Genomic DNA, 26841 nt, shown 5'->3' on the forward strand with positions numbered 1-26841 from the left:
TTAAACAAAAATGGATAGTGCCTAGCAGGGAGTCAGAGACGCATGTTAAGTCCTATTTGGGACTGGTCAGCTGGATGTACCTGCATCTCAGAGTTGATGTTCACTCTGGGACTCGGACCCAGTACCGTTCGCTTCAAACGCCATCGCCTTATTCACTTAGCTACTGAGTCTTGATAGCCATTTGCTTGTGCAATGGGTGAAGTCTACAAAAAGCATACTAAATATGTATGGAGAAAGAACTTAAAGTTGCCAAAGAAGGTTGATGAAAACTACTTCAATTAGCAATAAAATAAATTTAGTTCATTGATTTTTTCAGAAAAGAAGGTAGTTAACTATGTCTAAATTGAACTTATCAAATTAACTTTCAATAATAAATACTCCGGTATTGGTAATAAAACTATTGAAAGTAGTCAATAAGAATTAAACTTATCAAAATAAATCTTATAAGCTAACTTTTCTGAAGGATGAAGTCTTCCCCATCATCCTCCACATTTTAAATAAGGTTTCACCGGAACTACCTGATTTACATTTCTTTTCTAATGCTGTTTTGCAGTTGGATAAGGTCAAATCATAGTTACGGTAGTTGATAAATTGTTTAAGTAACTACCAAACGGTTTATTTTGTTTTATCTAACTAATTTGGTATTTTATTTCGACCAACTGTCAAAGCATGGATTTATGAGTGAACATGGTCTGTAAGAATCAGTGCCAAGGTTGGATTTGATAGCTTCGAGTAAATTGAGCATCGGGTAGAAAGTTAATAACAAATATATATTTTGTTATCTCCCAATGAATAGAAAAATTGTATTTCTGATGTTTCCTGACCTAATGTAAACCACTTCTTCAGAGGCTTACACAATATATATATATATATATGTTTTGGTAGTAAGTGGTGGTCTTTCGTATGTTCTGATCGCCGACTCACTATATGGATGATTACTGATAAATCAAATTTTAGAAAAATATCTATATACGCTACCATGCCGAAATATCTAGTTAAGATCAAATACCAAATAAAGAGGCAGTCGCAGAATCTATCTTGTTGGATTTACTACCGACGTTTTAAAAGAAGAAAACGGCAGTAATGATACACCCCCAAAGTTTGTAAAGCAACGTTTTTATAAAGTTATTTCGTTTCTTCCTTGGATTAACTACGTATTATAACGAAAACTCACTGAGTAATTCCTGTTTTACTGGAAATATCAGTTCTCGTAGAGTGAATAAGATAAGAAGTTTTGATATGAAATATGATAAACAAAAAAACGAATCTATAGAAAATAGGTATTTTACATGAAGGAAAACATTCAAAAAGCATCAAGAAACATTATAGTCGTAAAGTTCAATGCAAAATTTATTTTAAATGATAATGGTTTAAATTATGTTGATCTGTAGGGTATATATAGTTTTCCAGGTTGATGAGACTTTGTTATGTTTGTAAGCTTGAGTTATATATCCACATAAATATAAATATATGCTATTAGATAATTCTCTCAATGCATCTGTGTATTTATAAGACAGGTTATAATGTTTTTGTTCAATGACTCGCTGTATACACATATCAATGTAAAACACTTGAACATATTTGAGAAAAAAGAGGAGCTATCGATTCTGTATACTTTATGGATGTTGAGTTTTCTACTCATTACAGTGTTTATGTATGGGTTTCATAATCCGTCGGTCGCATCACTTCGCAGTTCAGTAATTTTATTATTCATAAATGTTAACTCATCAGATGGTGATATTGTTTCTAATTTATCACTCAATATATTTGTGATGACGCTTTTAGGTACCTCAGAGGTGAACTCTGTATCACAGTTTGAATTCAATTCTGTTCTGTAGAAATTATGAAAATAAAATGTAGAATATGGTTTATACATATACATTCAACATTAATCCTGTTAATTATAATTCACTTTACCAGTTGAAGACGCATAGTCAATCTTCTATGACTTCTCTTGGTAACGCTCAAGTGAGATACTTCCGTTTAATAGCCTCACACTAATCCAAATCTGTTCACGATCAAATATATTATACCATCTGACTATTACAGTTTTCTCACTTGTCGAAATAAAGAGTTTAGAATAGCTTTCTCAGTGTCATGTGATTCTATATGAGAGGTTATCCATCCGTTTTCTAATGTTTAATAAGTGTGCAATACCCTGCATTTAAAAGTTCATTCATTAGATGAATGCTTTATTTAAGAGTGATTTTCACTCGAAGTTATCCACACAACCGTCTTCCATAAATACATCAAGGTTGTGCATTCCAACATGATGAATGAAAAATACAAGTATAGTGAAGGTTGAGGCTTGAATTGAAATCTCCAGTGAATATTATGCACTTCTATACAGCACCTCCCCCCAATAAATGAACGGAAAAAAAATACTGGATACAATATATCAATTAATTCTAAAAGCGTGATGGATAATCTCACGATCCTATTGTGTCAAGTTATTTAAATCTATATATTTATGTTGCCAGTTACTGAGTAGTTCAATTACAAATGAAATTACCATTAATTTTTACTATTGCGTTCAGGAAAGTGTTATACCGTTATTTACAAACTGTTCTCTTTTAATTTATTCAGGTAATTTTATTCTTTCGTTTGCATTGTTGTTTTCTGCTCAGTAAATTACGCCTTTTTTTATTGATATTACGAAATGAAATATTTTTTGTCTTAATCACACCATATGTAACTGTGAGCTTCTATTTTTAGACTCAATGTTGGTGTTATACGACTTTTTCCGTCATAAAACTGTTTAATACAAGTAACCACTGAGATCCGATTGGTGATATACATTTATTTCAATCTTTGTGATCTCTCAGACAATACACCACTAGCAGTTATTACCTGCGAAACATAAGGATCGAGCTTATGAATTTCAATCTCTTCTCAAAGAACATTAATGAATTAACAATGATGTTTCATGATTGGTAGGTCAACATTAAGAACGTACAAAACTAATCCGTATTTAGCTAGTTTTAACGCAATACCTCATCTGTTTGACAAATAACACCATTTAAGCCATTAGTTGAGACAGAATTTGAGAATCATACATTTCTTTTGCCCTGGAAAATTAGTACAATCTCTCGCTATAAATTAACAAAATAAATTGGAAAGATAACTAAATATTTTCTTCTAGTCTTCATTTGTGTTCAGTTAATGTATAGATCTTCACTAGATGAATACCAATAATAGAAGCACGCTGAATGGATTCAAAATAGTTCCGACCAATGAATTCACAATATAATATATTGTAAAAAAATTGTGATGACTATTATGAAATTATTGAGGAGCTTCAAAATTTACTCATTTATTTATGTTGTTAGAAGAACTTCATTACATTATGCTAATCATTCGTATAATGATCATCGTAATATTAAATGACTTAATAGTTTCAACTTACCTATAAGAGTATTTTGAATAATCATCTTTTAATGTTTCAGTATTTTCAATGAATTCCGTTCTTATATTCTTGGCAGTAAGATATGCCTGAAACAAGAAGAGGTATTTAAATAAGAATAAATTAAATGTTTGACGTAAATCAAATTCTCTTTCAATTAAAACAAAGTGTTGCCATTTACTAGGTCACATACTGATAACATGCCTGTAATTCTGAAAGCAGCATTGATAAATTTAACAATATTCATCAGATAATATGCTGTTTAAACATGGAAAAAAATGCAACATGATCACGAATTTAGATGGGATACTTGAAAAAGAACACAGACCAACATTTGTTCCTTTGTACTATAAATGACATTCTGTTAATCGTTTTTCATTTGGATGATACTGGGGTTAGTCAGTGACTCGAATGCTATGTAGGATGTTTAAATTTAATGGAAGTATACAATGAAACCTATGAAAATTATACGATTCTAAATTAACTAGCGTTCTAAAATAACGATATATATCAATGCAATAGTATTGTTACTTCAGTTAGTTTTCAAAATGATACTAATGTATAGAAATAGTATTTAATTTCATATCATCCTCACTAATTGTTGTCTACTCACATGAAAGCAATTAAAATCAATTGCTTAGTTGTAATTCCTTTTCTATTCCCAGGTTTATCAGTTTATATGAAACCAACAGTTACATCGAGTGTTAAACAAGATCAGTTAATGATTACATCCTGTTTAGGTATCACATTTTTGTGATTTGGAAAAAAAGGGATTGAAATTTCTTTCTACTTTATTTATCCATAAATTTGTTCCAAGTAATGAAGTATATGACAAAGTCTTTGGAATTATTTAGTTAGTATCTTAACAGGATTAGTTTTACCATATGGATTTACATTGTTATAATACAATTACATGTGCTTCACAACATTTTACTTTCACAAATCATAAAGATGCTGGACGTATGAATACAAGATTAAATCAGCTAACTGTTATTGGCTTTCATCTCATTTAGAATCCTAAATATACATCCATTACAAAGCAGCTTTAACTAAACAAAATAGCTGTTCAGTATTATCTGGTTAGCACATGTATGCTTAGTTGTGATCCCTTTATAATGAAAATTAATGTCGAAATGAACAAACTCCGTATTCTAACACTGGAATTTTTTTCTATGTAGTCAATCGCCTGACTTCTTAAATCCGAATGCTTTTACTTGGAATTTTCATCTATTCTGTGAATCTCTATTTCAAGAATTCCCGCCTTAGTGACTGGCTCCATGAGGTATTTCCTGGAGTTCTAATGAGAAGCGGTAACCAGCGGAGTTCAACCAGGGCTGTTGGGAGATATCAACGCACTGAAGACAGTATTAACTTTTACTGTAATTTACGAGAAAACAGTGAAAATTAGTAAGAATAATAATCAAGTTTTCTGAAATACAGATTATACTGTAATACATCCTGTGTGCTTAAGATAGACACACACACATTAAAGATGTAAATATATCAGTTTCTTTCCTTCTATATTATTAATTCTGGTTCATTTACATGTTTCAATTTTCGGACACCATTTTAGTACTAAGAATATATTGGATTGTGTCCGAAAGCTAATACTCTAGTAATAAAAACAGTATAAATATACACATGTCTTAGCTGATTTATGACACCTACTTGCGTAAAGGTAAAAAGAATATATTGGTACGGTAAAATCACTTATTATTAGATAGATAGAATGTATTACAAAGATTGAAATGGAGTAGAATAGCTGATACGTGTTTCATATTATACTTCGTATTGGATGATGTAATATATTCATTATTAGGTTAAAAACTCATAACAATGTTTGGCGAAATTCTCAAGAGCGACGGTCTGTTTTTTTATATAGAACTGATTTACCAGCTAATTTGGTTTTTTATATCGAAAAATGGGTATTCAAACAAGACCAGAAGCTGGCAGCTCTTTTGATTAGATACTGTTTAACAAAAATAACAAAACATTCCCGAATTATAAAAGTTATATTTTCTGACGTGCAACGATTGCATAACTCACGAAGTAAACTAAGTCGGTGTAAACAGTGTACAGTTCTCGTACCTGTTTGATGAGGGTGTACTCTATGAGCTGCATGATTTGAGTGTGAAGTTTTCATTATTGTTCTGAATAAAGTCATCAGCTTCTCGCAATCAAACCATCCACATCGTGAAATTTACGCTACAAAATCATGTCTTGGGCTGTAAGTCGTTTTCATTATTATTTTAAAGTCCTACTTTTTTTAGACTAATCTTTCTGCAATGAACCTATCCAAAAGTTAACCAAAACAAGTCACTTGTTAAACAGCCTGATAATTCAACACCTTATCTTACATGTTATCTCTATGACTTTCTTTCACAGCTTAATAGTCAATGAATAGACTTATTCACTTATTAAATAGAAGGCTAAATTAACACGAAAAAAAAGCTATTTGGATTGATATGAATATTCGTCAAATTTTAAAAAAAAAATATAACGAAATTCGGGCACCAGGAATGCAGAAAAGATTATATTTGACACAATCTCAATAACTTAAGTTAAAATAGTTCCAGCGTTTCATCCAGCAAACTAATCCGAGCTTTCATAGTCAATACCGTTAACTTCCTTTTCAATCAATTTTGAAGTTTCATTTCGGAAACGAATGATTTAATTTTTAATCACTTACATTAGTGAAATTGTAATTACATATTTATCATTGTTACCACCCATTAAATCCTCAATATTTTATCATATGACAGAATTGTACACTCACGATAAATATAAGGCCGAATCCAAGATATTTTTATTTTGCAATGGTCACAATATCTTTAGACTGGTGAGTCGGAATTCAGTGGTCCTGGTTTACGACTTCTAATGATTTGAAGTGTAGGGTCGCCATCGTTCAGTGGAGTCACTGATAACTGTTTTAACCTCTATATGGTTTGTTTCAAATGTGACAGATACTCACTAGAATGTCGGGAATACTTTTAAAAGCCTATATGTTATGATGATTGTTATTCAAATGGGTGGTTCGTGAAAATTTGTTCATTTTGGAACGAGCTAATCCTCCCTAGTTATCAATGACTCTCAAACTGAACTAAATCAGTGATAAAAAATGTCTGAACAAACCAGCTATCTATAAATAGATGACATAAATTTAATTTGAATTTCATGAATATAAGTAATCTACTCTGCAGTTGTTAATTATGTCAGTCTGTTAAAGAGATAGCCGTGTTAGCAGTGAATAAACAATCAAAATTTAATTAATTGATCTAACTGAATACCTATACGAATATGTATGTATTAATGAACCTACTTTATTTTCAGATTTATCTTTTACTATACTCATTTCTTCTAACTGATGACAAAGTACACCACGTTCATGTAACATAAAAGATAAACGACGCTGTAATAAATCTAGCTGACAATTTCTTTCAGATAATTGTAATAATAAATCCTCGACTGACGTTTCTGTATTTTCAATCTAGAAAACAAAAAGAAGTTTGTGAAAATAGTTGATATTACTTGTATATAGTTTTTTTTTAAATCAAAATAATTTTACAATTATAGTGTTTCAAACTGGAAGAAATTTAATGATCTGACATTTAAGTATCTTTATTATTATTATTATTATTATCATCATCTACTGAAACGGCGGTCCAGTGTTTATTGAACAAGATTCAAGTTATCATCGTCGAATGAATATAATTAACAAAACGTTTTATAAGAATGAGTTTCTGGGTAAAAATTAATCTATCACGTTGGTTAATTAGGACACAAAATGAACTCACTAATGTTCAGATAAAAGCTCAAATGTATTATTGAGGTACAAAAATTAACCAATATGAAAAGTAACGGATACAAATTATGTTAAGAAACATTGACTAACCAATGAATACAAGTTGCTCCTTTAGCAATAAAGAAATTTCATTAAAAATTCAAAAACGTTAAATTACTCTATTTTCTTTGTAAGTACGGAAAATTAGTTTTTATCAAATTCGCATGAGTTTGCACAAGCAATCTAACCGATCACTTAAATTTAGCTAATCCAACTCATGAATAAACTCTTCAATTAGATTCTTATTCAGGCAGTGGGTAAACAAGAACTTCGACAATCTTATTTCTATTCGAGACACTTTTTATCACTCTTAATAACAACTAGAGTTTCATACGACAGTGACTTGTAATAGGTCAAAAAAACAATTGTAATAAATTGCTGATTCATCAAATACTTAACTTTCCATAATGTACAGAATTTTTTTTTTGAAATCATGATTCTCCGCTTCGATAACAAAAGAGTTCATAAGTGACCATCAGTTAGTAGGAATACTTTTCACTTCTACACAATTTACTACTAATTTCGTGATTATGAGCTAAGATGAATGATGGCTAGCAGCAGAATCAGAGACACGCGTTTCGTCCTATTTGGGACTCTTCAGCCGGATGTACTTGCATCCCACAATTGATATTCACTCCGGAACTCAATCCCAGTACCATTCGCTTCAAAAACCATTGCGTTATCTACTTAGATACTAAGTCTTGACAGACACTTGCTTGTGCAATAGGTTGAAGTTTACATTCATTTGGTAATGTTTGCTTGAATGTTCCCATTGATGTTTAGGACTGTAATTGGTCAGTCTTTTATTGGCATTTTTTTCAAAATATGAAAAGGGAAGAATTTCAAATTTCTACTACCAAGTTTAGTTCATAATGATAACAGATAACCAATTATTTCTGCTATGAAAATAAGGAAATGTGTGAAAGTTTCCACCATTTAAAATTAATATAAGATTTATGTTATTAACCAATAATAATAAAATTAAGTATGATTAAATCTGTTTTTTATCGTTTTACCATGCATCATGAAGGAAAGTTAAAGGAGAACTGCAAGACTTATCATAAAAAATACGTTGTACAAGCTGTATACAACCTGGTATATGTGTGAAAAAAATACCTCATATTAATCAGCGCAAGTTGTTAACATTAAATTTGCTTTATTCAGAAATTTTTATAGCTGAATAAACTAAGCAAATTAAGCATCAACTAATCTAATTCATCAGCTGGGTGTAAACGTTTTGCCGAACTCCAAGTCTAAATATTAGTGTGATCATGAGATTATTACCTTATTAATTCGACAATAAAAGCTAAGCTTGCTTGGAGAACCGATGGACAACATCTAGCTCATAAATCTTTAACAGTGCACATTCTATGTAAATCAAAAAAAATGTTCAGTAGTCCTTTTGGCTCTGAATCATTCCACTAACAATTTATAGTTAGAATTTATATTATTTAAATAATTTCATACTTCACGAGAAAAATACCTTTTTTCAACAACCACAACATGAAACAAAATCTTAAGAAATATTACTAACATTTTGTTTGCATGTACCACACTCAATGTTTTCATTTGATCCTAAAATGAATAGAAATTAAACAAAAAAGGAAAATTGGAAACATTTAAGGTACAAATCAATAAACAATATGAATGAGACATTTCGAAATTACGTGTAATATGTTATGCTGTTATATATATATATTGGTTAAGGGTACTTGGATGGTAATCTGACTCCGAAAACTTACTGCACTCAACATCGAGTCACTGATACTAAGAAAAACAAAATTGTAACTTGATCAGTTTTAATTCGATTAACACTAAAATGGGTGCATGGATATGATATCAGTCATTACGTAATCATAAGTATATATATATATATAATGTGATAATACACACATATAGATATAAAACTTTTTAAATCCCCAAAAGCATATCCGCAAACGATCACTGAGACTTATTGAACAAACTTCCATAATTATTTCATATCAATAACCATTATAATCAACAGTGAATAAACTGATTATTTTGTACTAACTAGGACAACCTATTTTAATTAACTGAAATGGGTAAATTCTAGTCAACAATTGAGTAGTTCAATATTTCCTTTTCTAATCAATCCTACATATGTATTTGGTGATAAATGTTAATCTTGTAAACCGTCATTGTTGCAGTCAGTTTAACCACCTTCGAAAATTGAACATATTTCTACTGAAAGAATAAACATTATATATACGATGTTTTAACAGTCTATTGATTATGGATGATATAAGTGTTTTTAATGCAGACTAAGAAATTTGTAAGCATTTATCACATCTTCCAGTTGTTAAAAATCGAGAATGAAATCTATCAGTCGTTGACATTTGAAATTATAACTAGACAGTGTGACTTTCATTATGAAAACTAGCAATGGGTTTTGGGTACATCTAGTTAACTAATCGCAAATGAGATACCATTGTTAGCTACGATTTAAATACAATATAGACGATAAAAATCCCGTAACACTGATGCACATATCAATAATTTACGTTAAGTTATTAGGATCGATTTCATTTCGAATCGATATCAGAAATACAACGATTAAAAACCAATAACTTTGTTATTTTTAGGAGACAGACCAAAAAAACAATAGCCGTTTTCTTCATTAAAATAAGAATGTGGAAAATATCGACCTCTGAACTACAACAGTGCTCACACTCATTTCGTTAACTTGAAAAATAAACAAGAATAACCTGGGATCATTTCCTCATTTCATTTGATTCTCATCAGATGCATAAAAGTGGTAATACGTTAAAATCAGGACTTTAGGTAAATTTCAACCTAATCATAAGGATTAGGCTGATGAAACGTTGTTAACACGAATACACATCAATATGCTGTAGTAAAAGACCCTAATAAAATCGAATTATTTAGTTAAAATATAGCAAATAAATATCATATTTAAAACAACGTTCTGAAACATCAACGAGGATAATGCCGAAAGACTACAGTCCTGAGATTTTAAATGGTTGCATAACGAAATAATCTTGGTGATCCATAATTGTTGTTATCTAAAATAACATGGGTTTTAACCGAAGTCAAGTAAAATATCCTCATAAATGACCAAAAGATTCTATAAAATAATAGAATGTTTACGTACAGCTGGTCATTCAATTTCACTTGCCTAACAGTTTTCCAACCAATACTAAATTTCAATAGTTGAGATCATGAGTCAATTGAAGCTAGACCACCATGGAAAACCTGGAAGCACTGGACGGCCATTTCGTCCTATTGCGGGACACCTCAGCAGTGCGCATCCACGATCTCACCTCGGGAGATTCGAACCCAAAACCTATCAGTCTCGCGCGCGAGCACTTAATCTCTAGACCACTGAGCCGGCATCCAACGGTGTTAAACAATCGATGACATCCTTCAACACAAAAGTAGTTGAATCAAACAGTATTCTAAAATCTTATTTGACAGAAAACAAAGTGCATTTGTATCTCTATCTGAATGAAAATATATGCTGGGAAAGTAGTAGAGAAAACTGGTTTTCTACATAAATAAATCCTATGAAGGTCATTAGTGGTACAGACAGTTAGGTACTATATGTTACTGTCGTTTTTACATCATACACAGTATGACCGAAAATCATAATTAGGATCGATTAAACTACTATCCACCAATCTAATATTGTGACAGATAAAACAGAAAGTATTTTTCTTTATCAAATATCAGAGAAGTAACAAATAATTCGATAGTAAATAGGAAATCGCAATTATTCATGATAGAATATGCATAAAATAGACGAAAAGTTTTATTAATTGAATAAAAATATCTTAAATACTTTATTATTTCTTCATTCCAGTTGTATATTGCTACTTTGAACAGATTTACAAAATATTCAGTCAGTCAGTCAGCTACAACGTAGAACCAGGCATATTTATGCATCGGTGCAAGTTGCCATACCGCATTAGCACAACAAGATCAACACCGGATTCATAGAAGTAGTTAATTTAGTGGTGGTAGTATATAAAAGATAGGTTGTATGTAAGGATATAGTATAGGACAGAAGAAAGTTATGAAGCAAATTTAATCTCAAGGTTTAAGGGAAGATGAAGAGTGTATACACCTACGCCATTGTGATCGATTCTGAGCCATGTCATCTACAGTCTCCAACCATTGGTTACGACAGTCACGCGGACCCCAACCAGGTAGTCTGCATCTGCCAACATGGCTCAGACTAGAAGTTAGTGACTTCAAGCACTGATGTCTAGCTTCAATTATACATCAACTGTGGCCACGAATATGAATTGAACATCCTTCACTAGGTTGTTAATTTATTAATGACCAAAAAAATCCCAATGTTGTGCCGGAAAAAACTATCAACAAATCATAAGTTTAATTGATTTTTAATAATATCTATTAAGCACAGTGTAAAAAATAAGTTGGAAAAAAATAGAGCCCTGTCTAAGGATCCATTTAGTCGTTGATTGATATTACTACTGAAAAGTGGCTATTCTATCAGCTTACGTAGTATGATGTATCGGTTTCTCGTCCGAACATAAGCTGATTCAATGAGACAACTTTAAAGTATTTTGATTTGCGAAAGCTTGAAAGATCAAAATAATCAATAAATCGACCGTTGATAAAACCATGAGTTTGCTTTTTTGTACAACAATCGCAGACAGTAATCTAGATTATTTAATTCAACTCCTTTTCTGTGGGACGACCTTAGATGTCGAAACATTGAAAACTAAGAAGCACTAGAGAGTTTTTTCATCTTAGTGTGAGATTCATCAGCATCCTGTACCTATAACTACATTTTGGTTAGAAGCCAAGACGTGCACATCTTGTGGTGAACATAATTTATTTAGGGTGTTGAGTAGCGAATTGAATGATCCACGTTTCCAAAGTCGAAAAAGTTTTGTGAAATAGCACGACTGTTATCCAGTTCCACTAGTTATGCCTGACTAATTTTCAATAAGGTTGAATAAACGGGATCAAGCCTTTTCTCTGGAATCATGGAAATTTGTTTAGAAGTTAGTCATAAGTTAACACATTACTTGGTTTTATAGATAAGCTCAACTTTGAAACTGTGTTACTCATTAAACGATGTCAGACAATGAATCAAGAGCACTGTGAAACTGCCGAATCCTAGTTTGAAACTTTAAGCAGTATGTATTCATCACCTGAATCTTCAAATCTGGTGGTAAGTACGTTATCCCTGAAACCACCAAATATCAAATCAAAATGTCGATATTTTCAATTAAAAAGAAATCGTAACATCATTGCTAGCCTCTTAGTATCAACTACCAAATAAGACTAGTCGCTTATAGAAGCATGCATTGTGTTAGTATCTGTGATACTGTAGTACCATGGACAATGACAGAACCTTTATATTATTACTGATCATGCTTCGACACATTACCGTTCAATGCTTATTTTCTATTGTTTACCTTGTGTTCCATAATTATTTGCACAAGAAATTGGATCAGTGCGCCCATCATGTTGATTATCTCGAATACACCATAAATTAGAAATCTCTTTCTTTAAAAGATCATTTTCTTGCGAAAGTAGAAAATTCTTATGTGATAAAATTTTACACTTTGACCAATGTTTAGTATTCAATTCAAACAGATGACGAATCTGTCGAAAATGAAAAAAGAAACCAAAAACGTTTTATTCCTATGTGTATATTCAGTTGAATAAAAATGGATTCATATTCTGTATGAAATACTCAATTTATCACTCACTAACTTTTTCCATGTTGCCTACCTTTTTCTTTCTTTTAATCTTCTACTGTCTTCTTGTTTTTTTTTTAAATCAAAATTTAACTCGTCAAGCAAAGTACCGTTGTCATTATATAATCAATTGTCTCAAGTGAAATCTATTTGAAATTGTAACTATTGATGCTAACTACTAACTAAACATAATGGTACTACGTTATTTGTCATATATGATTTAATTACCAAGCCTACTGTGCAAGATTGTTAATAATTATTATAAGCAGAAGTGCTAAATCATTCTTATCTAAAGTCTACATTCAGAGACTTTTGTTATCTTCATATGCGTTTTGAGAAATTAATCTTTGACCATTTAAACAAAAGACATCTATTTTACGAGTGAATAGATTGGTTGTATGTGAAGACACATCTATTGACTGACACCAACTAGTTAATTCAGTTTAAAATAGTCAGTGACTGAATAATCTAGAACGACAGTGAGAGTTGTCGCCAAAAAATCCAGATCATACAATACATGACTAATAAAAGTACACACTCGAGTTAAAAATTGTCTTCTATTTCCTCAGCCAACCTGTTCCCTAATATAATCCACCGTAAGTGGTGTAGTGAACGAAGACCTAGTGGTGATAATCAAATTATTGTTTTAAGCAAAGTACAGAGAGCCCTGGTAAAATATGAAAACTATAGACCAAATACAATATTTGCACATCTTCCTTCAGTTGTATTTTACATGCTTCATGACTTTCAAACCTGTTGTTATTACAATTACTCTCTGTTTATATTCCTGTTCCCTTCAATTCTACCTTATTATTCTTCTGCTTCCAGGCATTTAACTTCTGATTTGTGTTACATACTATTTACATCTGTCAACATAAGTAGCATACACCATAAAAGTATAGAACTCACAAAATCTTTGAAACAGTACTGATCACTTGTTGTCACAATGTGCCTTAAATCTTCAATTAATCAACTATATTAACTTTTGAGTGTAAATCTAGTTAATTCCCGAACAAATACATAACTGGTCAAAGTTTTTCTGGACTGACAGTCACTTATTCAAGAAAATAGAATATGATAACACTAAAATAATTGTCATACGATTTTAGTCTTACCCCAATCTACAAAAACACAAGGTAATATCATCAAGTAGTAGACACACAAAACGTAATCAGATAATCATTTTAGTGGAATGAAAAGTGAAGCATAATCCATATCGCTGGTACGATATACATAAGTAGAGCCTCGTTAGCTCCCTATGATCTTCATTTACCTTCTATCAAACAACTGATTTGCAATGACATTTAGTTAAATATATTTTGCGTGAATAATGATTTTAATTATTTCATCTAACTAAAGAAAGCATTGAATAAAATCAGTTGGGTTGAGACTTTAGTATCACCAGTTCAACTACTTTGTTGTGTCGATTATCTCGTCATAATAAAACTCCCGACAATAGTTAGCTACTGATTGTCTTTAAATAAGAAAATCTACAAGCACTATCATATCTGATTAAAAATCCTCATCAATCATCAAAATAAAAGAATATTATCATTAAAATATTGAAGGTCATTTTAAAGGAAAGTTGAAAAGCTTTAAATTTAATGAGCTTAAATTACATTTTAAAAAAATGAAATTATAAAAATATATATCATGAAATCATGAAGCTAGACCACCAAGGAAAACCTGGAAGCACTCGACGGCCGTCTCGTCCTATTGTGGGACACCTCAGCAGTGCGCATCCACGATCCCGCCCCGCGAGATTCGAACCCACGGCCTACCGGTCTCGCGCGCGAGCACTTAACCTCTAGACCACTGAGCCGACAGCGTTAATGTCTAACTTCAATCAGTCCACAAAGTTGAGCAACCATAAGAATATACTTAGAAAAGTGTACAAAAGCGGAAAATCACCACTCTACATTTGGTCTACGTTTTGACACTTAAAATACTGAACTTATCTTTTTTTTAAAAAACCTACCAGTTCATACACATAAGACTCATTTTAAATGCTCATAAGTGAGTAGTTCGAAATCAGAACAAAAAGTAGCTGTCTAATATTCCCCTAATCTTCAACGGTTCTTTTGCTAATGTAAGTCCATGAAGCAACCTACCCTTGAGATTGACTGGTCACTATAAATCATCTAAATAAACAATTTTTGAACGAATGATTTAAGCAATTACTCTGTAAAATAGTGGGATTTAAAAATATATCAGACAAAACCTAACTCTTTAATCAATATGTTTAACACTGACACATTATTACCCTACTATGGCTATAATAACATTAAAACCGTACTGATCGTAAAGTTATTTGACGTTAATAACGCTAGACTATACAAGACACAATCGTTCCATTCTAATGAGGCGTAGTATAAACAAACTCAAGCCAAATAATGAGCTCTTTCACAAAATCACCATTAAGGAATATTGTTTAAATGTCTGATGACACAGCTTAATAAATGAGTTGAAAGACAACGAATACTAATCTTTGATAAGATTATTTTGCGAATTATGACAACCTTCTAATTATCAGTTGTATGTATTAAATCTCTTGTTACATGTTACGAAAGTTATATGTAAAGCGATCAGTAAGAAAATTTGACAATATACTGGATGAATAAAATAGCTAGATCATGTCTGCGTAACTCTTATTTTCATCAGTCAAAGTGATAGTCAATAAAATTTATCTGAATAATATCATTCCCATTAATATATGTTAAATTATTATACGTCTAGTACCTATTGACTAAAAGATTTGTACCTATTTATGTCAGTCAAAGAAAAATCTATATTTATAAGCATAGGAAACTAATGCATCACACCCTCAGATATATTCTTACTCACATGGGGGGCAATTTTTAGAATTCGGCACCCTGTCCTGCTATCATTTATTCGCTTAAATATACTGTTTTTAGCGTAAAAGCAACTTAAAGGTATGCGAAACAATCTGTCTTTTTTCTACGAAGCAAAACACGACAAAATCCATGCTGATTTAAACAAAAACTCTATTCCTTCTCTGTTTCTTTATCCTGATTTGCCCTAATACTTATGCGTATACATGTGCATGTATGCGTACATCACAATTTTGTGTCCTGTTTATTTACCAAACATAGATGTAACATTTTTACCATCCCTTTTTTCAAACATTGACTTTCAAAAATTATTTTAATACTGACAAAAATTTAATTAGATCAACACATAAAAGCAGACAATACTATTTTCGTTTAAATGATCATCAGGCTTTACTTTGGCATGAACAATATGCGTATTATTCTTCACACTTAGAACTTCTGCATAAACCAGTTGTTAATAGAAGCTTTTAAGATGTCTTTAACTTCATTTCCAAAGCGAGAGACGCAAATGTTCTTAAAAAACTTATGGTTTCGTTAGATATCGTACCTTCATTCACCAGTGTTTCACAAGTCTAGATGATTGATTTTAAATACAAACAAATACCAGAAAAACAAGTTTAACATTGACTTTCATGCGCATAGTCTTGAAAAACTACTTTTCAGGCATATGGCGAACGCCTATTTCGTCTTTGACAATATTTACTATAGACAATTTAATAGAACTGCTGTAGGTTCATCTTTGAACCCAATATCAGTTTCTTTCTAGCCAAACTAGAGAATGGACCTCTAGAGGAAGTGAAAGAAAAATTTGATTTATACTGATATTATATCAACTATACATTTACTATCCTCTATGTGAATATCAATAGAGAATTTTTGAGCCGATTCAAAAATGTAGATTCGGAGATCACATTTACATATGAGGAAGAATTTGACAATCCATTTCATTTTCTCGACGTCTTATTAAGTCGATGACATGACATTTCAGCCAGAAGCGCGTATAGAAAGAGATCCTCTGTGTGTCAACGCACACACTTTACTAACCTTACACTCACTCTTTATGAAAGATAGTTAGATGACTTACAAGCAAAACAAAAATAATCTGCTCGGACGACGCCGCAAAGGAGTTAGAGTTCATCAACGATATGTTTGTCAAAATACGTCACCCTTAGATCCTTTCGTAGAAGCACATGAGTACGGTGAATAAGAAGTTTGATATATCAATAGATTAAAAGAAATTCTTCTCCCTAACAATACAATTCTACTTGGATGTAGATAACGATATCCTAGATAGTAGACCATTGAGAGTGGTATATCCAGTTAATCTTTGTCGTTTTCCAGTCGAACACTGATATTCAATCAAACAAGGGACAGATTTTCTGATTTCACTTCTCTGATGTGCATCAACAAGTTCATGTGCTACTGTGAAGAACATTATATTGGACATGACACTAATAAACTTAACCAAATAGTTAGTGAAAATCGCTCTGCATGGTTTAAAAATGGTCAAATAAAGGCGATACGTAGCTTTATTTTATCGACAGTCGTCATGTTGTAGATAAAACTAAATGATTTCAAGTGATCAGCTTCTCAATGGAATTTGATCTCGTCTCCAACAAATGCCAGAAGCTGTGGGGATTCGAATTAACAATCCCAGTCTGTTTACTCAGAAGAAATCTGTCTCTTCCTTGGTTAGATAAAACAATAAACAGTCTAACTAATTTCTTCGTATTCTTTGCTTTTCTTCATCGACCTTTCGCATATCTTTTTCACTATCTGATTAACTGAATACTTACTACTCCAGTTTGATAATTTTCATTTTTTCCAAGCATTGTCTCAAGTTTAGACCTAGTTTTCATTCTCAAAAATGTGTTTAAACTTTTATTATTTCTCTTGTTCTCATCACTACTAGTACACTTGTTTTCTTGCTAACAATTTATGATGAGATTATAATTTATGGACGACCTTTGAGCGATGCTCAAGTGACCTCTGGAATGTCCATCTACTCACTAGGGCTAAATGTGAGTTACAAATCAGTATGAGGAATCAAGACTATGATCTACACTTGATGGTTAAGGTTGGGAATAATATTAAGGGTTTTCATCAAAAAATGACACCAGCTACAATGTCAAGACTCTAGCAAGCCAAATGGACGAATAAATGTCGTGGCAAAATCCAAGATCTTTTATGTTAAACCTGATTGGTTCGTCCATAAATTATAGTCTCGCCGATATTACGGTTTATTCAAGTAAAGCCTAATGGGGACCTAACTTGAAACAATGTTGTTCACTTGTGCTTTATTTTAATTTGAAAACTTTTTTTTCTTAGCCTTATCTGATCATTTCGAATATCTAATACTTTATATGTATGTAATGAAGACGACTCATCTTTCTGATGTTAATATTTTAAGAAGAATATGATCAGTGACTATTTTGACATATGAACGTCTTGAAAGAATACTTCAATACTACTGCTCAAACTTTTCTACACTTTCAAAAAGTTATTCACCTTTTTAACCAAAATAAAATGTTTCTTTAAAAAAACAGGCTTTAAAATGTTCCCATTGGTCCCTGTAAAATATCTGTGCCCAAACGGTCTAACATGAAATTTATTTTATTAGGTAGTTAATTGATTTCGTATCAACTTCTCACAATCTTTCATAGTCAAATATCACAATAACCGGTGAAATTCGCCCCGATTTAATTTAATAGAAATAAATTTCATTTCTCATTAACATGAATAGTTATCAACTAAGTGCTTTTTGTTTCAGATTTATCGAAGAAGTACTAAGCACTAGTTTAAATCCATTATCAGTAAAACTTTTAGATTCCGATTCAATAGAAAGAAAAATGAACAGATTAATCAGAGATCATATTGATTTACCTCCTGTTCTAAATTCATACATTGATTCTTCCACCAACGGATTGTTGACGACAATTCCAGCAATTGTGTTCTTGTGGGCTAAGGATTGAAATAGATACGCAAAAATACTTAGTAGTAGATAGATGATTATATTTCTTCAAAAAAGGCTAATTTATTAAAAGAGTTTTCTTTAAAAACAAGGAAATTTCATTATCATGTTCAATAAGTTGGTTATCTGAATACGAAAGCAATACTCAAACTTTTTTATACGTTTTCGTAGAATTAGCATAAGCAACTAATTGAGTTACAGAGATTACTGTTTAACTTCTTATTAAAAAGATAAATAAATAAAAATCAAATGATAACAAAAGCATTTGACCAGAAAAAGTTTAAAGAAGTACCGGATAGTTGTGTTCAGATTAGTCTACGACTACACAACAATGTGCACCTATGACTCCATATAAAATTGAAATCTGAACTCTTTAATATTAGGGGTACATCTGCGTGTGATTTTAAATCCTAACTAAACAGAAATTTGTTATGGTCTTTTGTTTATGACAGTTATACTAGTCCCTGATGAATATCAACTTTGTATAGAATAATCTTCATATTTTTCCCTCCAATCGTATATAAAACAGTTTACACCAATCCATCCAGTATTATCTATCGGGGAATTTATTTTTGCATCGCTTTTTTTCAAATCCTGTGTGCTGATAATATCTGAATTGTTTCACGATGTACAATAGATGAGTTGTGTCTAGCAATTCATGCCATTTTTAGTTCTTTCAGTGGGTAGGTCTTGTATATTAATGTAAGATTTTTACTAAGGGTTTCATTTCACACGTCTAGAGTCAACAGTAGTTGACTTTCCTAAGCTTATTAACATATATCGTAATCTAATTATATAAAGTGAAAAATAAGAACATTTTTCAGAGTTAGGGCTTGGAATGAAATATTTAATGAAAACTACGTGTTAATTTTCTGCACTCACCCCGTGAATTAGGTGTACAATGGTCGCAACTGTTTGAAACAAGACATTTATAAAACAATAAAAACATTACAGACAACCTCAGTGAAATATCTGTACTGATCATACTGAAAATAGCTGTATGAATGGAATGTCCTGTTGTATTCATCAAAAAAAACATAAATCAAAGTCAAACTCAGTTTTATTAAGCTACTGTCCATGATAAACTTTAGTAAGTTAAATAAACCTCGTAAAATTAAGTTATCTAAACATAGTAAATAAAACTAACTGCAAAACTTGTTAGCAACAGTAAGAATGGTGTTAAAAAATTCATTATTTAAAATGAATTCCGTGGTTACCACTAAACTTAATCTCTAAGAAAAACGTTAAACAAAAAATAACTGAAACATTACACTAGTACAATCTGAAAGATTTTAAGCATAATTGTCAATTAAGTGATCATTCAACTTGGTTTTATTATTTAACTACATATTGGCATTTGTATTTTGTTTAGGTGACAGAACCTCAATTAACCCTCATAAATCTGGTTGTGATTAATGAATCATGATCATCTTCACGATCTGATCTCAGTGAACAATGAAAAGTTTAGATCACCTAAGCATAATTACAATTAATTAGTTGTTGTAAATAATTCCATAGATATTACTGAGAAATTCCATTCATTCATGAAAGAGAGATGAATAATTGATAAATAAATTATTTCATTGAAATCATGAACTAATCAGTGTTAGACTACCATTAAAAACTTGGAAGCACTGGACGGCCGTTCCATCCTAGTATGGGACTCCTCACCAGTGGGCATCTACGACTCCACATACAGGATTCGAACGCAGGGCCTTAGCTCACGAAACAGCCGTCCAGTGCTTCTAGGTTTTCAATGGTAGTCTAACTTCGATCGGTTCATGATCTCAATGAAATTCAACATTCTCAACAACCCAAAACTGAAAAATATATTACATCTTCAAACTTAGAGATTATTTCAATCACGGACTAATATCATATTTGGGTCTGTTGAAAAACCAAGAAGTTAAGATCTTAAGACAGTTTTTCCCCGTTTAAAACTATTCAACAGTAATTACTAAGAAGACTTCACAAAACTCAAAACCATATTAATATTCAGGTCACTAAGTCCAGGACAGAGTTGGTTGGAGATCCCCAGTCGACAACCGATGCTCTACAAAGAGTAATAGGCCTTAGTAAGTAAGCCACTAATTCTGTTATGTCTAAGCCGTTATCGATTTCACTTGCCAGATTTGCTAACTCAAATCCTGATTATAGTTCCCCTACCCTGAATATACTATATTGGCTGTTTGATAGCATCCAAAGCTTCAACCTATTATACACTTCGAATGTGGAGGGTTACCTTGAGTTGAACCGAGAATAATCCTAACACCTGCTGGTCCAGTACATATTCCCTTCTTCTATCCAGGTGTTCAGTTCCATCATACAGCACAGAAGCACTAACACAGTAGTATACATACTTCTATATCGAACACTAGCTTAAATGCATAAATTATCGGAAATCAACGTACTCTAAATATGAAACCATACTTTACAACGATGCCATAAGTTGTAGATAGTGATGCTAACGGTTTATAATTAATTTATAATAATTAAGAATTAATAAATCGTATAACAAAAGCCAAATGGTTCTGTGGGAAGCTTACATGGGGGAGAGTATAGAAGTGTAAATAATACACCTATCTACTGACTATATACCCAAAATACACATATATAATAATTCATAAATTAGTCTCAAGAGTTACAATAAAGTTGGTATCCCATGATTCACATTTTAAACTTTATTCAATGTGCTACGTAATTGTCTCGTACATTTATAGTTTTCAATGCTTTTTCACCTGACATCAGTAGTCCATGCTCAAAACAACCTTCATAATGTTTTGTAACTCGACAAGAGAAAGATAAAGAAAATGATATCAACTACTTAGCTTAGTACATTAGGCATGTAACCAGCTGATTCAGTCACGGCTCCATACAATTATTTGAACTGTCATGCAAGCAAAAATTCAAAAAGGGCTTCTGTGACAAATAAACTGGTGTTAATTATTTGTCAGCGTATTTCACTATACAAGTGCAGGAAACTACATCTAATTACCATACTATATCTGGTGAACAACACGTTTGGAAAGCACATTTCAGCATCTACATTAATAAAATGTCTTTGAATAAAATGCAACTTTACTACTTTTCCATTGAATAACACTTTGAATAGTGGAGGTGGGTGTAAACAGAATAAAATAATCACTGAAAATTAAACTAAATACTTATTGTACTTACTTGATTATTATTTAAAATTCCAATTGATTTACTCCCAATGTCTTTTGATCTGTTCAATTTTTCAACAGCTTGAATAAATAGAAACAATATAAATCAAATAGACCCAAAAATTGTACGTTTGTGTACACAAACTACTTACTTTCCGTAGATATAGATAATTAACTGAGAATTTTCTAATGCTTCTTATTAGTTTATTCTTTATTCATGGAAATAACTACTGGAAATTCAGGACCTACAATGTCAATGTTGTCAGTAATGAAGTACAATTAATCACCTTTAAAGACAATAGATTTAGTTGGTTCTACATTAAAAATTCGCTGAAATCGCAAATTCGCATCATGGAACAGCATTAAATCAGTATCGCAATTACATTGTGCCGACTGAAACAAATGGAAGTTCCTAGTGTTTAGTGATGTGTTGGTCAAGGGGGGTCATGGATGTTCAGATGTAACCCAGACTAGAGTAGGGCAGTTTTCCTAGTGATCTTAGATTTTCTTAATAGCTCTCAAAATGGTATCGGTCAGTGATAGTAATCATTTTATAAAACACTGGATCCACATAGAATAAAAACAAAATAAAAAATTACTTATCACATTATGTGAACCGAATTGGGTGGTCAGTAAAAACAATGTCTAGTTGTGAAGACCATTTAGGTAGTTTATATGTTTTTGAATATGCATAACAGTACTCACTTTCCCGTACCACAAAAATGAAGGTGCCCACTCCTTTGAACTGACCAAACAAGACATTTCATCCCACATATAATGTTGTGTAGATGCATACTCTATTTTTCTTTTAAACGTTATTTTTATTGAGAAATGGGGATATTTTAAAACTAAGTAACTGAGTACTTCTGATAGCATATCCCTTAACTTATATTTATACATACAGCTTATTTCTGTGTATTAAATTAGGGGAAATTGTAGACTACATATAATAATATGATAAAAATAAGTGGTTACATAAGCAAACTATATTATTAGAATACGATTAACATAATGAAGGTAATTCAGTGGATCGATAAAAACTGAGATTATGTAGTAACACGTTTCTTGACCAAATATTCATTAAATGGATTAAAAGTAACTCATTGCTGTTTTCAAAGTACCGCCAGTTAAATTTGTGGATTTTCATGTAATTTTGAAAGCAGTATTCAGAAGAAACTGATCAAAAAGGTTTTGGAAGATTTTATGGACATGAACACTGAGACCCATGCCTGAAATAAAACAATATTTTTCTAATTACGATCATCAGATACTTTGACGTTACTGGACTAAGGCAGATTTAATCAAGGCCTTAGAAATAATACACAAACATCAAGTATACCTTACAGGGCCCACTGTCATCAAGCATTTCCAACTAGAATAATAAATACAAAAAGAAGATATGGTCAACCTGCCTTTTCCCTGATAACGAAAACCAAGCTAAATAATTGTCACCCATTATATAGACATACTATATTCTTAATTACACTGAGTAACATTGTTGCCATGCATTTTATTAACTTTCCATCTTCCCTTCGAACTTCCTCTTCAGTGTCACTAACTAGAGTTTCTTAAACTTGTACTTGTAACTACGTAGTTCGTTTGGACTGCTTTCTTTTTATGGGAGGCCTTAAAAAACAAATAACTTATTTTATGACAAATTGTGCTATTCTTGCTCAAACTGAAATTTAATCACTTACATTACTGTGCAAATCTCTTGGCAATCGATTTTAGAATAAAACCCTGAGTGAATATTAATTGAAATATAAAGCAAAAAAGTAAAAATACTCGAATAATTTCATTCAAAATTAAGAGAGAATGAAATCAAAATGTTACGCTGTGAAGAGATTTGTTATAAGTAGTGACCTAATAGGCTTTCTAATGACTCTTTCTTTCCGATCAATTTGGAATGACATCGAATTTTTTTTAAAAGTGTGTGCTTGTTTTTTTTCCCTACCTTTATTGAAAAAACTGTACGTGATCATAAAATCAGTTTATCGAAGCTATCGAACATCGAGTGAATTTATCTAAATTTTCTAGTTTAATTTTTATCATGCGATGATATCAGATAGTTTACACAAAGTGAAATTACTTTAAAGTATATCTCGTTCACCTTTGAAAACTGCCAATCTGACAAAACTTCGGTTCTTTTCGAGATTGAACCAGCATGTTACTAATGGCTAAGATCTGTTTGGTCACGGTTTCTCTAACAGTATGAAAACATCATGGCTAGTGCTACATTTAAAAATTCAGTGGGTTTGTAACGTTATATTCCATATGTCTAAATTTTATCGCGGACTAACTGAAGATATACTAAAACCTAAGGCAAATTCTGGTAACTTTATGTAAATCAGAGATTCTTTAGAACTTTATCCTACCGGCTGCCAAACCGATTTTAACTCAAAACGTTGAGTTCTTTGAACTATCAAAAACAAAAGCCCAGGGAAACCCCCTTTTTAAAACTTGTTAGAAGTAAAAATGAATGTCTACCGATAACACAGCACGATAGTTGTATCACATTACAAGTTGACAAGTATTCGGAAAAGTGAACTCCTAGGCTTTCACTCAGCGAATAAATAGCATCACGGTCAATAAAAGACCCAGATGTTTCTGGTTGTATACCGTATGAGGTAAAAGAAATCCTCTGCGGAGCAGTTTTAAACTACAACGTTATAGTTCTCTGGTACCTTTTTTACTATTCAGAAATCTTTTATTTCTGTCAACGCATGGTGCAAAGCCATTTACATGAATAAGTATAGTAATGCCTTTAAAAGCAGTTCAATTGTTTTTTTTACTTCCCAACTTAATAATTAAATATTATGTTTGTATTGCGTAATTTTTCTTACTGAACATAAAAGTTAATAACCAGTTCATTCATATGCAGTTATTTAGCCGAAACAATACGACTTTATAAGATATCGAACAAACACATCAACATCACATACCGCACATATCTTGATCTACATTCGATTCTGTTAGTCCTGATTGAATAGTTTCTTGTTTCGTTGAAGAAATTGGATTAATGGTAGATTTCATAGTTGAAATAGAATTATATTTCTGAAGTTGATTATTCGATGAATAAAAATCTTCAAGTAATTGTTGTTTTTCCAATTTTAACGTCTCTATAATTTCCGTTGCATTATCTAAAGATTTTTGTGTTGAACTCAGTTTATCTCGTAGATAATTTCTCTCGTCACGTAATGATGCCCATTTTTCTCTCCAACTAGCTGTGCAATCTGACCACCATCTCATCGTTTTCTCAAGTTGAGTAGCACGTGAACGAGCCTGAAAATTACAGTTTGAATTCCGAAAATTCCTTTTCATACGTATATATATATATAACGATATGGACTAGTAATAAAAAGTACACTTTTGAAACATTTTAATTTCCCAAGAGTATATATATATTAAATCACATCAAGAGATTTACTCAAAATACCACTCTAGACATTTCATCAAGTTGAGCATTACGTATATTATCTGCTAACAACAATAGTAATGATTTGCCTACTCATTCATTATTATAATTGAATTGAATTAACTGATCACTACTTTTGGCATTTATGTTGAATAAAATATCAGGATAAAAATTATTCTCCATCGATCGGCCAATGCCTACAATTGCCGTGAATGACCACAGTCAGGAAAGTGAAAAGATATTCACATTCTCTAATTTGAACATGAACTACGAATGTTCATTATGAAAAATAATAAGTCATTGTGTTGTTATTAAACATTGTTATGGTAAAATCAGATATATGACTTAACAATAACAAAAATAGTCAAGATCTCAGAAATTTCTCTACAATAGTTAAATATTTGTGGGTGAACGAAATGCCTTCACCATTCTTGAGTTATTCTATATAAAATACTTTGGTTAAACGAAATAATCCGTATTTTATATAGATTCATATAGAGATAATGATAATAAATACTAAAAACCTTTAAAAGTGTAATAAGATTTTGATATTTTTTATTAGAACTTAGCCATATATGATGTTTAAAATGAACAAAACATTTAAGACGTTTTTCAGTGTTAGATTATTAGCTTTGATAAGTGATCCATTGTCAAAATAATGCAAGAGTACATATAGAAATTGCATAGACTATTATTAAGGTTTTACAACAGAAACATTCAGTTTAACGCTTCAAACGTCATACAAAAAACATATTCTGAATACCTACTTCTTCCAGATCCTTGTCGCGTTGTCTGCATTCTGAAGTACAGGAACGTGGATGAGATCGATTATTAAAGCATCGTGAATGCTGATCAGCAACTCGCATCGGAATGCGTCTTTAACTACGTTCAATCAAATAACTCAGTGTAATACTATAATAATAAATCTTGTTACTGTATATTACTGAAAAAGAAAAGGAGATGCAATATTTTAAATTTCTTTTAAGCCGTTTAATAATAACATTCAATTATATTTGGTATATTTAGACGGTGGCCAGAAGTTATGTTAACAACCCAGATTCCCTATTTCAAACTCGTCAGACGGATATATCTACACTCTTCTCTTGGACTTTACACAAAGATTAGAAATCAGAACCCATCGGCAGCAGAGACTGATTAGGATTTAGTCTTGAATATCAGTAACATGTAATATAATCCCTCGTTAATTTAATTCTTTTATATAATCTGCTGCAAAACATCATGGCAAAAACCTACATCAGTAAATACAACAAATCAACGAAGAGAAACACAATTATACATAGTACTTGATAAATAGCTAACTTTAACATAAAATGAATATTCTTTTATTGAAACAAAGAAAATGGTATCTGTTTGAATAAAACTGCGAGTACGAAAACACTTGAAAATAAAACAGAATACGGATAATTCCCTTCATACTTATAGCCACGAAAATCAACTAAAAATTTATGACGATAAGA

At 31.5% G+C, this 26841-nt stretch overlaps 1 protein-coding gene across 1 annotated transcript; it reads right to left on the reverse strand.

Moving 5' to 3' along the window:
- Positions 1-1663: 1663 nt before the first annotated feature.
- Positions 1664-26229, reverse strand: Smp_155410 (hypothetical protein; the record flags this gene model as incomplete). The annotated part of the gene is made up of 9 exons (XM_018789324.1): positions 1664-1832; positions 3407-3492; positions 6723-6890; positions 8779-8819; positions 12677-12866; positions 18697-18774; positions 21962-22029; positions 24891-25230; positions 26131-26229. The coding sequence occupies 9 exons, from the start codon at positions 26227-26229 to the stop codon at positions 1664-1666; spliced, it is 1239 nt and encodes a 412-aa protein (XP_018654779.1).
- Between the last annotated feature and the right edge of the window lie 612 nt (positions 26230-26841).

This window comes from Schistosoma mansoni, chromosome W (genome assembly GCF_000237925.1).
Source record: "Schistosoma mansoni strain Puerto Rico chromosome W, complete genome".
NCBI classification, from domain to species: Eukaryota; Metazoa; Platyhelminthes; class Trematoda; order Strigeidida; family Schistosomatidae; genus Schistosoma; species Schistosoma mansoni.